The sequence below is a fragment of the Ptychodera flava genome, chromosome 7, assembly GCF_041260155.1.
Source record: "Ptychodera flava strain L36383 chromosome 7, AS_Pfla_20210202, whole genome shotgun sequence".
Lineage (NCBI taxonomy): Eukaryota > Metazoa > Hemichordata > Enteropneusta > Ptychoderidae > Ptychodera > Ptychodera flava.
In genome coordinates, this window is record NC_091934.1 from 22,360,988 (window position 1) to 22,374,565 (window position 13,578).

General features: G+C 34.8%; 1 protein-coding gene across 3 annotated transcripts in view; it reads right to left on the minus strand.

Annotated features, from left to right (window-relative positions):
* LOC139137036 (chloride channel protein 2-like) overlaps nt 1-13,578 on the minus strand; it is a 69,888-nt gene that overhangs the window by 11,238 nt on the left and 45,072 nt on the right. The window contains exons 13-21 of one of the 3 annotated variants that reach the window (XM_070704972.1): nt 13,199-13,296; nt 12,037-12,155; nt 11,398-11,531; nt 10,638-10,834; nt 9,487-9,547; nt 8,932-8,978; nt 6,698-6,751; nt 5,896-5,931; nt 525-629 (exon numbers count right to left, since the gene is read on the minus strand). In XM_070704972.1, coding sequence (XP_070561073.1) covers nt 525-629; nt 5,896-5,931; nt 6,698-6,751; nt 8,932-8,978; nt 9,487-9,547; nt 10,638-10,834; nt 11,398-11,531; nt 12,037-12,155; nt 13,199-13,296 — 851 coding nt within the window. The remainder of the gene's footprint in view (nt 1-524; nt 630-5,895; nt 5,932-6,697; nt 6,752-8,931; nt 8,979-9,486; nt 9,548-10,637; nt 10,835-11,397; nt 11,532-12,036; nt 12,156-13,198; nt 13,297-13,578) is intronic. The other 2 variants (XM_070704973.1, XM_070704974.1) reach the window with 2 other exon arrangements.

Consider the following 13,578-nt stretch of genomic DNA (forward strand, 5'->3'; position numbering starts at 1 on the left):
ACAAGTCCTTCTGCAAAATTCAGTTGCTCAGAACCCAGGCCCAGATCACATTTTCTATAAGTCTAAACCATCGGTACTTACAAACAAGTCTATTGAAGCAATGAAATGGCAATTAAGGCTTATAAAAATGCTGGTGGTTGGAAAACTTGGATTTACTCCAGCAAGTCTATAATGTCATTTGATGTAAACACTCTGCATCAGCTTAATCTTAATCTTTATTTCTTAAATAGCATTTTACATGATAAAATATCTCTATGCACTTTCCATTAAAAAGTGACTACAATAAAAATAAATTTCACAATATCATCTTATTACATTCACAGGCTGGTTAAAGAAAGATCAATATACTGGTACGTATTATACAAAGGTAGGGTTTAAACCTAACTTTAACCCTTCCACCCCTATAAGCCCCTCTAGAGGTCCAACTTTACAATTGAAAACAATGGGATTGGTTCAAACCATGGTGATGAAAGGGTTAAAGTATCAAATATCTGAATTGACCAGCCTATGGCTGCATCACTCACCTTGTGTAATGAAGTTTTCTCAACTAACTGGAATGGAGCTGGATCTATCTGACAATTGTCAAATTTTATCAGTTCTTGCAGTTTCTCATTCTCCCACGACGCTTGCTGAAATAAAGACAAGTTGTTCAGATTGGAGTTTTTCCGTACATCGTTCATGATAAAAAAATCATGCCAAGTGCACTGTAATATGGGCTGATTAGCAGGACCTCAAAACAACTTGTCAGTAATGTGATAAAACTGTCATAGTGAAAACAAAGGACTAATACTCTATCAATGTCAATGTCGACAAGAAATGATGTAAGAATCAGGCAGTAAAGACTAGAGTTTCAATCGGAAAGAGAGAATATATACACCCTTCCGACAAAATACATTGCCCCATTCACCACCAGACTAAGTCTAAGTCAATAGTTTTCAAGGGGATGTTGGACCTGAATACAGTATAGATGGGGGGTTTGGATAATGGGTTTGAGGAGTAGGGGGTTCTGATTGGTAGAGGGAGGACATTCTGATGTTGTAACTGCAGAGGGGGTTTAAGTACTTTTCACTCTACACTATTTGTTTTCAACCAATTGTTAAAATGTCAGTCTTGGCTCTGCAAACAGGAGTAATATTAAGTGTGGCCAGTTAAAAGGGTAAATACATAATTGTCAAGATGCATCAATCATTTGTCAGACTGGCATGATTGTGAATTTATTGATGTAGTTCCTCAATCCACAGATGAGTTTATACAAACAATATCATGTCCCGACAAGTTTTTGTGAATTCACAGAGCGACCAAGCAACAAATTTACCACAATGCAAATAGTCAATCAATTCAGGGTTCAATAATGGGCACAAAGTTTATCATTTTACAACTTCCTGATTTTTTCAATCATTACACCAGACTGTTTTGATAGTGTTCGATATCTTTTGCAAAGAAGTCATAATAATTTGCCTGAGTTACTTGATTTGGCCCTCTATTCTATGCAATGATAATGAATGAATACATTTTCAATTGAGTATGCCACATTTCCTCTATCCGCTGGTCTGGTTTGATATAAACATACAAATGATTCACACCTAATACCTTAAAACGGACACTGACATTGTTCAACGGGCCGTTACATCAATGTTGCTATCCCACAATCCTATGACAGCCGCCATATTGTCTCTCATTGTAAATTGAGATCGTTCAAAAACATGACGTTTGCTGGTTGTTATTTTCAGAATATCACAAAACATTACAACTTGGTCTCTTTAGAAACACTCAACAATTTACTTTTTTTATAATGGGTAATGTTGCCCCTCTAGATAAAGTTTGAAAGGAATTACACATGAAGATCGCATTATGATCACGATCGAAAAACAAAAAGGCAACGCACGGCTATTTGCAAGTGTCATGACTGTTGCCCGAAATCAAGTAAGACAAGCCAAATCAGCCGAATATTAACATCAACAGCAGGTAGTTCATTACTAGACCTGTTATTGGGTCAACATGTAGTATTTTGAGTGATATATTTCCACATTAAATCCTTTCATCAGAATGTCGCTACTCTAGTAATATCAGGGCCTCTAGCTTATCTCAAGAACTGACCCTCCTAATAATGAATTTATACCCTGGTTATTGCACCAATGCATGGCTTTGACAGCGGTAGATCAGCTATGAGGAGGATGTAAAACAGAGGTATTTTTTCGGCCAGCTGGATGAAAAATAGTGAACATCACTGTTCGCTCCCATAAAGTTATCAAAACAAGTCAACAATTGTATGAAACACGGACATACATATACAGACAGACTGACATACACAGACTGGCACAGAGTGATGACATTGACCCCAAGTGTGCCTTGGCCCATGGAGAGTGATAAAGATATAACAAACAGCTGAATGTAATGATAAAATAGTTAAGTATAGGCCTATACAGGCACTGAGAGTGAATGTTACAGCAATTTGATTAGTTTCTTTTCCTTTTCTACTTCTGTGATAATCTTTAAGAAAATCAATCTGCAAGGCAGTTTATGTATTGACAAATATGTTATCTTTTACAAGCACACAGTAAACTGTTCTTGATTTTTCATTTACAATATTTGACATAGACTGAAATACATAACATGCAACCAATGTTTACACTTTGCCCATACACCAGATACATGGAGAAATTTCAACATACAATCATCAACTCAGAAACCCTACAGGAAAAGTAAACATTGTTTTCTTCCAGAACAGCTGGTGCATCCACATCTGGAACAACTTACAAACTTAACCAATTACACAAGGATGATGACACAAGAGATAAAGTTAACTGTGGTGAACTTGACTATTCCTTTCAAATCCTTACCTAACTTGACATCTTAAAATACACTGAAAGTTAATTGTGCACAAAAATACATCGGGGTGGACCATTTGATAAGGGATGGTGTCTGGAAGATCGATGAGGTACATTATCTTTTTTATCCAATCCATTGTATATTCTTTTTTCCCCACTCTCCCACCTTTTCTTTTTGTCAAACCTTCTCTGGCTGAATTTTTTATTGGCATTTGTTTGGAATTTTTTCAAAATCTGCCAGGATTTTTTTACCGCATTTCAACACCAAATACAGTTTACCATATCAAATGCTTACTAAATCACCACATTATATACTCTTAGTTCCAGTAGGTATAAAATTACCAAAAAAAATCTTAAAAATACAAATGAAAGATATCCCAGTAAAACTGAAGTTTCGCAAAGTTGCCCCAAAAATTCAAAATTCCGGATTTCAACTTAATTTCAATATATCTTATTAACAAAAACCCTAAGAACCGGTTTACTAAATATCAAAGCAATCAGACTGGTAAATTTTGAGAAACAAATTTTTTGACCAAAAATGAGAAAAATTGCCCCAAAAATTACAATATATCTTATTAACAAAAACCCTAAGAACCAGTTTACTAAATATCAAAGCAATCAGACTGGTAAATTTTGAGAAACAAATTTTTTGACCAAAAATGAGAAAATTGCCCCCAAAATACAAAATTGCAGATTTCATCCTAATTCTAAATATATCTAACTAACATAAACCCTAGGAACCTGTACACTAGATATCAAAAGCTACCACATCAGTAGTTTTAGGAGAAAAATATTTGACCAAAAAAGGCAAAAATTGCCCCAAAAATAAAAACAAATTGCCAGTTTCAACATACCTTCAATTCATTATATTGAGATTAATCTTAGATACCTGTATACCAAATATCAAAGCAATCAAATCAGTAGTTTTTGGATTGAAAATTTTTTTATCAAAAATTGGGAAAATTGCCCCAAAATTACAAATATGACAATATCAATACAATTTGTACAAGCATGACTGAGGTCATTCTGAGGAACATGAATATTAAGTTTCATGGCAATCAGACGAGCGATTTCAGAGAACAAGATTTTTTGACTAAAAACGGAAAAAATACCCTAAAAATACAAACATGCAAATTTCATCCCAATTTTTGCACACATAATTTAGAATACCTAAAGAAATCTGCATACTAAGTTTCAACCAAATCTGACCAATGCTTACTGAGTTTTAGCCATTTGCAGGATATTTCCTTTTTCCCCCTCATTTGCATATTTTTGGCACTGACATGTTCATTTGAACAAATTCACATCTCCACCCCTAGGTGCACCTGTACACCAAATACTAAGACAGTAGGTGCTACGGTTTAGGAGTTTTTGATGTGGACGGACTAACAGACATACATACATACTTACATACATACACACAGACGCCATTTTGCCACCTTATACGAATACCTCCCATTTGCATATATACATATGCATATATGGGAGCGTAACAAAGAAATCATTGCCAGTACATATAGATGGATCATTTTTTTTAATCCTTTGAGTGCTGTAATTATTCCCTCCAAAATTTTAGTGCAAATTTTACTAAATTTTATGGATTTTTCTGAAATTTTTTTGATAATTTTAATCAAATATTAATTGGCTACACTTTTTTACCAAAATTTTAGCAAAAATCAAAAAAAATTGACCAGGAGATATTTTATAAAGGCAACAAAAATTGACTTTGGCGCTCAAAGGGTTTTATAAAATTGTTTGCTCAATATACAAAATTGAATCTAAGAAGGGGCTGATTCTTGAAATATATATCTCTCACATATATTCTATCATACTACCCTGCATAATTGTATCTCCACACAGGTCAGTGTAATACATCATTGCCTCCATGCAAAGTACAACATGCTGTGAAGTCTACAGATTCTCCCTCTGTAGTGCTGCCGTTTGGTTAAAACTCATTGATTTCAAAGGTATGGTCAGACCTCTACACTGTGAAATGAGGGATGATAGCATTAACCATTCATCCCTATTTCTCTGTGTAGAGGTCCCACTGTACCATAGAAAACAATAGGATTGGGCCAAACCATGGTTGGTGAAAGGGTTCAGAAATACAGGAATACAGTTTTCCTAACCCTTTCACCACCATGGTTTGTCCCAAATCCATTGTTTTCGATGGTAAAGTTGGACCTGTGTACAGGGAACTGGGGGTGAAAGGGTTAAAGTCGTCTCTTTATAAAACAAATGGAATATGAAAAAGTTATTTTAAAAATTATTGTATTACAACTACATGTAGTTATCCCGTTGTACAGTAGTCAAAACAGTACAGACTGTCGACAGTCGTTTCGCCATTTTCGTTGCATCTGTAACACAGACATGGCTGAGTCAATGGCCAATGTCTGGTACAACAGTGGTATAATCTATGTTGTTTCTGTTTGAGGAAAGTTTTGAGCAAAAGTTGAAGTCTTTCGTTTTTGAGGCACATATTACCTTAGAAATATCATGGCATATTGTACACAAGTCATTGTGTTTGCAGGATGGATACTTAATTTTTCAAACCATACTTCAGGGAGAAGATGAAGAACATGTACAAAAGTAATGGATATATCACCTCAACCTTACGGCTAATGTCCCTTTATGGTTATGCATGCCTCGAAGTACACGGTAAAAGACTATAAACTTTTGCTCAAACTTTCCTCAATGAAATTTTCAACCATTCCCTCCACCAATAAAGAATACAAATCTGGGGCCACTGTGCAAAGTTTGGTGCCAGAGGAGCATTTTTTAAACTGACTTTTCCTAGACTTCAGTACACACTGAACCCTTTCACAACCATGGGTTTGCCCCAAACCCACTTGTATTGATGGTGATTGTAGAACTCTTTACAGAGATTTGGAGATGAACAGATTACCAAGTGTTTGCAAAATCTGAAAAGTACCGGTTTACCTTTCACCAAGCAATGAGAAATAAATTCAACACATGCCATGGTAATATCAATTCATGCAAAATATAATCATGCATAAAATATGGTTTTATATGAAATATATATATGATATGGAACTACGGAACTAACCTCTTCCGGAGTCATGTCTAAGCTACCTCTGTCTACCTGTTTGATTGATGCGGGGTAAAAAAAGAAGCAAAAGATGGAGAGAAAACACTCATGCATCAACACACAGTTTCAAAGCAGCCAAAGTCAAAAACAGCTTATTACGTTATGCTGAAAAGTGCCTACAAAATTTTGCATATTTCTTATTGAGTGAAGATTTTGTTCACCAAAGAGGGGTGGGGGTGGGGTGGGGGGTGATGGAGATAGACAAGTATGGCAGTATCATTGCAGGGTACACTTTGGTTTGATATATGCAAAAGAGAAATTTTCGCACAGCACCACCATTTTTTTGTGAGTTTCGAAAAGAAAGGTGAAATTTTCCAAAGATATCAGAAAAATTTCATTCACTTACACCTTCACTCATAGCTATTAAAAATTACAGTTTTGTGATCCAAAGTGTGCTCTCTATATTTTGCAGACACTAGTCAACAAGGTTTGACATACACATTTAAATATTTACCAGTAGCAGCCTATAAAAAGTGAAAAATACAAGTCTTAGAGATATAAAAAAATTATGAACACACCGACAGACACACAGACACACAACAACAGATATGCATTTTATTACAATTACAGAAAGAAATGCGATTACCGAGAAAAGTGGATGAGAACAATTGTTAAGCACAGTTTGCACTCATAATCCAGACATAAACCGACCAATCAAAACACACTCCCAGACACACAGAAAACACATGATCAAAGCATGTTAATCAGGTGAACAGTGAGTGATCAGTGAATGATGTTGTGCATGCCTGATGGAACTTACCCACTGAACAGATTTCTTATGGAGTGTAGAACCCCTTTCCACATTGCTCAACTCCTTGGGTTTGTATAGGGATGAATATGTCCCATGGTTAGTAATGTGCATGTTGTTGGGTTTTCGTTTTTTTGGGGGGTGAGGGGGAGATTGGGGAGGGCTGGGGAAAAACACAAAAACACAGCAGCAACGTAGCTTTGTTGGGAATATCAGTGTGCTCATTATAACAGATGACCAGATGGGTCTGCATCAGCGAATTACAAAAAACAGCTTTTTTGAAAAATTAATTTCCAATTTTTGACGTGCAATTCCCTGAAAGTCCCTTGACGGAATCTTCATAATATTTAGTGTCTAGGCCAATTTCTGTGTGACAAAATGGAACTGATGAGGCTTGAAAATAATATTTGACATGACAAATGACATGAGAACTGAACTTAATGTAGAGAAACGAGGTTGGGCATATTTGTATATTGAAGACTTCATATCGTCAGTACACAATATGGTCATCTTTGTAACAAGCAATGGCAACAGTAAATCACAGAATTTGCTGCTGTTATCAAATTCTATCAAAGATGATAAAGGTTCTTTCTCATTTTCATTGAGAAATTCACTTAAACATTTTAATGATAATCCTGAAATGGCAATATTCAGCTTTAAGATGCTTGTTTTGGTGTGACAATGAAAGACTTTTTAGCAAGTCCGTAGATATCGTTTCACACCAACAAAATAACTCCTATCAAGTTTGATCATAGACATCAATAACAGCAGCAGACTCGCACACATCAACAAAATGAAATGAAAAGAAGTGAACACAATAAAAATGGTAAGCCAAGAAAACTGCAGACTTTTCTGCAGTATTTCCCCAAGACCATAATTGCAAGTTTTCTTGTATCATACATGGCTTGCATAATTTTTCATTTTTGATATTTTGATTTTGAGAAGTTGACACAGTTACAAATGATAAACTTTTCAGGAAACATAATTATTGTACGACACTGTAGTTTCTTGTTCTACTTCCCAAATCATGCTAAAATGTTTGGTGTTTAACTTTTCAAAACACTCTCCGTGTGTTTTATGACCAATCTTATTGTTGACAGGTGAATTTTACTCTGGACTAGAGATATTTAAGCAATAATGGACCCATTTCCAGCCCATAATGGACAAAAGCCAAGTACATTTTGGGCTGCAAAGTTTGCTTAGGTCCATTATTGTTATCATTTCATAGTTTTGGCAATGCCAGGGAATTTGTAGATGTAGAAAACATCGAGGCCACAATGCTGGATAATTGGATACATTATCAGTAATAATATCTGGGGATGACATCACAAAATTCACTGGTATTGACAAAGCTATAAATTAACTGTCAACAAAAACATTGTATATTGCACACAAGGAGTTGTACTTGCACTGCTAATATTTTGTTTTTCTACATACTTCAGAGAGAATAACAAGAAAACATACTTGTACAGAACAAAGTAACTGTCCTTGAAATACTATAAGAGGGTACAAGCCCCTTCAATGCACTTGGAAGGAAATACAAAACACAGACAAGCAGGAGACAGCCCAGAAAATATTTGTAATGAGTAATACATGTAGGTTGACTTTAGTAGTCAAGGAATATAACAGCATTGATACAGTAACATAGAAAAGGCATATGAATTGTGCTTACGGGTGTAAAAATTGTGAATGGTGAAACAGTAACTATGGTGGCTAAGAGATATGATTTGAACTCTGTGACCTCTAACCCCTTGTAACCTGTGTCATTATTTGGAAATTTACCAGTGAACAGAGTCAAAGGGATTAAAGGTTAGAATTAGATCGAAAAACATTTGCACCACAGCAAAAGTTTTTTTGAGTCTGGTTTACTTGTATATTGCACCCACAACTATTAAAATTACGACTGAAAAGCAACCAATAGGAATCTATAGTATTCTGCCACTGTCTCAGACACCGTGAGTGATGTATTTCAAAAGCGACCATTTTCTCCTCCCGCTGAAACAATCGCTGCCTTCTGTGATTCAGTACGAACTATGTGAACGCTTTATTCAGATTCAAAACAATTTTAAAGCACCTTATATGAAGAAAAACAACACATTTGGCGATAAATTCAGAAGGTAATTATACGTTACATAGTATTTTAAGTTTTCATCTTCAAGGTTCTGTGAGACAGTGTTGAGTAATTTTTGGAAGGACAACTTTCACATGCAGTGGAAGGTGTATTTTGTCCACATAGAAATGCTTACCTGGGACACATCAGATGATTCAGCCCCTGAATCACTACCTGTAAATACTGCAAGAAACAAAACATGGATGAACTCAGTAGTTTGTGAATGATTTTGTGGATGAACAAAGTACTTTATGGATTACTTTGTGGAGACTTGGTTTCTGGAAAACATATCAATTGTGGAATCTGCTATCACTATATATTACTACCCACTGCCTGGATGTATGCATATTGTTCAAAAATGTCTTCCTCAATGTGTTTTTAATTATTAAAAGAGCCCACTACTCTTGACATCTACTTGAAATGGTTACAAATTGTTCATCAATGTAAACTTCAAATGCAATCTGACTTGTACAATGAAATTCACATTGGCAATTTTGTATTGATCGAATGACTATGGCTTGCCATGCAATACTTTATACAATACTTTTCTGATATGATACTTGTGAAGACGATGAAAGAGAATGGTTTCAAGCTTCCTTGGAGAAAGTTTGAGCAACAGTTAAAATTTTCTATTTTACAGTGTGTTCACCTTATAGGGTGACATGAAGTTATCTGATGAAAGTTGACTTACAATGTTTTGATTTCTTGAGTATTGACTTAATACTGCTAGTTGATGTAACTGATGCATTAGACTGAAAGAAAACCAAAAATAAACAAGACACTTATCCCTTTTCCTGCCAAGTCCATATTTCACCACCAGGTCAAGATGGTTAAAATTAATGAAACACAATGTATTCCCTCAGATGTATTTTAACATAATACTGTACATTTGAAGGCTGTTGAAAACATAATACTGCAAAGTTGATTTTTTTTGGACAAAAGATGCTATAACATACCAAGCCAAGTGGGTGAAAATACGTCATGTTTTGGCTCAATACCGCTTTTTACTGACTTGGCTGATGGGGAAGTGATACAGTTATTACTGTCTGGCAGGAAAAGGGTTAATCTTCTCACTGTTAACATTCATTTCCTTTTCTAAATTTTATGATGCAATTATAGACATACACTCAAAGTTACTTTAAATTCAAGGATCTTCCAAAACTTTATCAGCAATTTTCAAGGACAGTTTTTAAGGTCCAAAATACCATATTCCAGATATCATTTTCACTATCTATCATTACAATATATCATCTTAAGTATCATTTTTATGATGTCATGACTGATCACCTTGTTATTTTTGAAAATCATGAGTGGATTATCAATCATCAAAACTCCAAGATCTTTGGCAAAGTTTTCCAGTGGTTTTTCCAGGAACACTTGGGGTCTGAGGTGCCATTTTCTAGTCCTCAGTGATTTTGGACTTCAAGACAATCACACATTATATCACAACAGGGGTAGCTAAATAGATTGTAAAGAACTTTCAAGGAGTGAATATCAGGTTCACATGATTTTTATGGACTTTTAGCAAGGAGAAAATTCCACAACTTTCAAGAGAACATGGAGATCAAAAAGTTGTTGAAAACAACAAGGTACTATGTTTTTAAGATTCTACAGAAATATTTACATAAACTTTATTTGCAAGTACAGTATATGCTCTTTTCTAGCTTATGTTATATCGCATGCATTGACCAGATGGTCCAAATCTATGTTTGATGAAGCTTTTATCCATTCTGACTTTACTGATGTTTTGATTCATGCAGAAAGTATCTTTCCATTTTCACACCAAAGAGCATGCTCGCTAAAAAGGTATTTTTCAGAGTGGACTCAGGAAACAGGTCTTACCTGAGGATGCAGACCTAATACTGTGATCTCCTCACTGTCATCATGTCTGCTTCTGCCCTCTGCAAGGTTATTGTCTGACGCTGACTTCTGACGCTGCATTTCTGAAAACGCCGCTAGCCGAGCCACTCGGCCAACGTGACTATCCAAAAGCTGTTCTAAGACATGCTTTTGCATAGATCCTAATAAAATCATTGAGTCTGAGGGTAAAATACAAATAATATTGTCATTCCATGCTGTGTAATCTGTGTGATGATCTTGATGGAGGTCTTGGTAACTCATTGTCAATTCTGTTGATAACAGTTGCATAATCATTAGTGATGTGTGAGTTACTATGATTATTAAAATGTTAAGATAAATGGTTCATTAGCATAATCATAATGATGATAATGATATTCATTATCATTATCATCATCATTATCATCCCCACCACTACCGTTATAACTGTCATCTTCACAAAAATGACAGGAATTATCATAACATCATTATCATCATCAACCCTTTACCATCGCAATTATCATCATCGCAATAATGATCAAAAGTATCTTAAAATCATTGTTGTCATTGTTATCTTCTGGCTCATCATTATTTTATCCCTCCCCATTGTCATCATCACAACCATCATCCCTGTAACCATTAAAATCATCATCATCATCACAAAGATTGAAATTATTTCAACATTGTCGTCACCATCATTATCATCATCATCATGACATCCCCATAACATTTCATACATTTAATCACAATGAAATTACAGTCTCACCTTTATTGTCCACTATTGGATACGCTGAGTGTTTGGACATGTCTAATAAAATCTTCAAATCTTGATAAGTTGAATCAAATGACAGGTATCTGACGTGTTTTATCATAATGTCTTCCACAAATACATTATAAGATCTGAAATAATCAAAACATTAAATAAATCCAAATGTATCTAATACATTGTTACCTTTGAATACAAACACCCACATTTTATCGGTTTTCAAAATAAATTATCTTGATCTTCTTCAAGGTGCTTGTGCTAAATTTCATGCTTTAAAATTCAAGATCGAAGAATTTTTCTGGACTTTTGAGAAGCAGGTGGAACATGCATACAGGAGGCATTAAAGTTACAGGAAATTTAGACAGTTCACAATCCAGTTAAATAAACATGCAATATATATAAATCATAATTTTATCACAATTTTAAATACGTAAAATACATGATTGTGCTTTGCATAAATGAACACTATTATGTTACGCTTCATACGATTGATGTGGAAATTTAGTTGAGTGATGATGTTGGGTACAGCATCTATAACAGTTTACAGTGACATTTTACCATATGGCCCACTTTTCTTAAGTGTCTGTACCGAGAGCTTTTTATTTCAAAAAATATTATATAAGTGAAATTGTGACTTACTTTTTTGTTGAAAAGTTTGCAAAATCTGGTAAATATGGTAATCTCTTGATTTGAATGATACTATCATAAATAGATGGCTGTAGTAAATGTGCTATGGCATTGGCAATTAGTACTGCAATCTGTAAACAGGATAGTATGTTATTCGTGTTACTGGTACATGATTTTTTTTTTCCGATGAAACTGTAAATTACTCTCTTTTACAGTTTTTAGTAGCAAACATGTTTGGTTGTCTATTTCATCAGCTAATACTTAACAACATTATTAGAATTGCTGAAAACAAAATGCTCACAATTAAAATATACCTAAAAGAGCTGTCTACAAACACGTACACATATTTATGTATACATGTGAATACATAGTTATGTACAGGTACATACTAACAGAAGCAGTACAACATACATCTGTGCTTTTGTATAAGGTTGCAACAAATGCAGATAATGTTACAGGCTTTCTCAGTCATGTTAATCCTGTCTGTATCTGGTACTTCATTGTTGTCATATTATACTTATAATTGCCAGGTTCTACATGTAAAACCATTAACATGGGTTCAGAAATCTCGGCAACGACACTGCATACAAATCAGTACAGCAAGTAGAATGTCCCTGGGATCACTTATTCCGACTCAACTTTCATTCTGACTTTTCTCAACATTTTTTCTGATCTACCACTTGTTAGAGTATATTTTTAAAGCTCTTGGAGTTAGACAAATTTTCACTGTAATTGTTTGAAAATCAAAACACAAGGATCATGGTGGTCATTTTGAATTTCAAATATTGAGAATGTTGAATTTCAAGCATTGGTAATGTTGTGTAATTAGTTTCTCTAGTACCAAACTTTGCATGGTGACCAAAGAATTTATTCTTGATTTGGAAAGGGAATCGAAAGTTTGAGCAATGTTAAGTATTTCACTTTCAAGGCATATAATAAATACATACACACAAGAGTATAAAAATATCAGGACACACCGCACACATAGGTAGTGAGCACACACATCTCCTATACGTCTCTTCTATCATACACAGTCATGCAAACATGAATACATGTATATCTAATTGAAAGAAAGGTGGAGTTTAATTAGAGTAAAGATAATGACATGTACAGTAGAGGAAAATTACCAGTCTACAGCTGGGACCTAGAGAGTACTGAAATGTATAAAACCTACCATAACAGGTAATATATGTACAATTTGTCCTGTCAATTCAAACACAATAACTGATGTAGAGATAGTATGTGTTACACTCCCTGACAACGCTGCTGCACCTAGGGTCAGACATAATCAACAGAAAAAATAATCATATCAAACTTTCACCATTGACTTTCAAAAATCAGGGCACTGTTGAAGAACGCTGTGCCCATTGTTCTTACGAAGATGATAAGGTTTTCTTTAAACCTTTCACACCCGTTTCCCTCTGTTGAGGTCCAACTTTACAATAGAAGACAATGGGATTGGTTCAAATCAGGGTGGTGAAAGGGTTAACAGACCTCTTACCACATTCAAGTGGGACCCCTAGGATGGTGTTAATTTGTAAGTTTGATCATTGT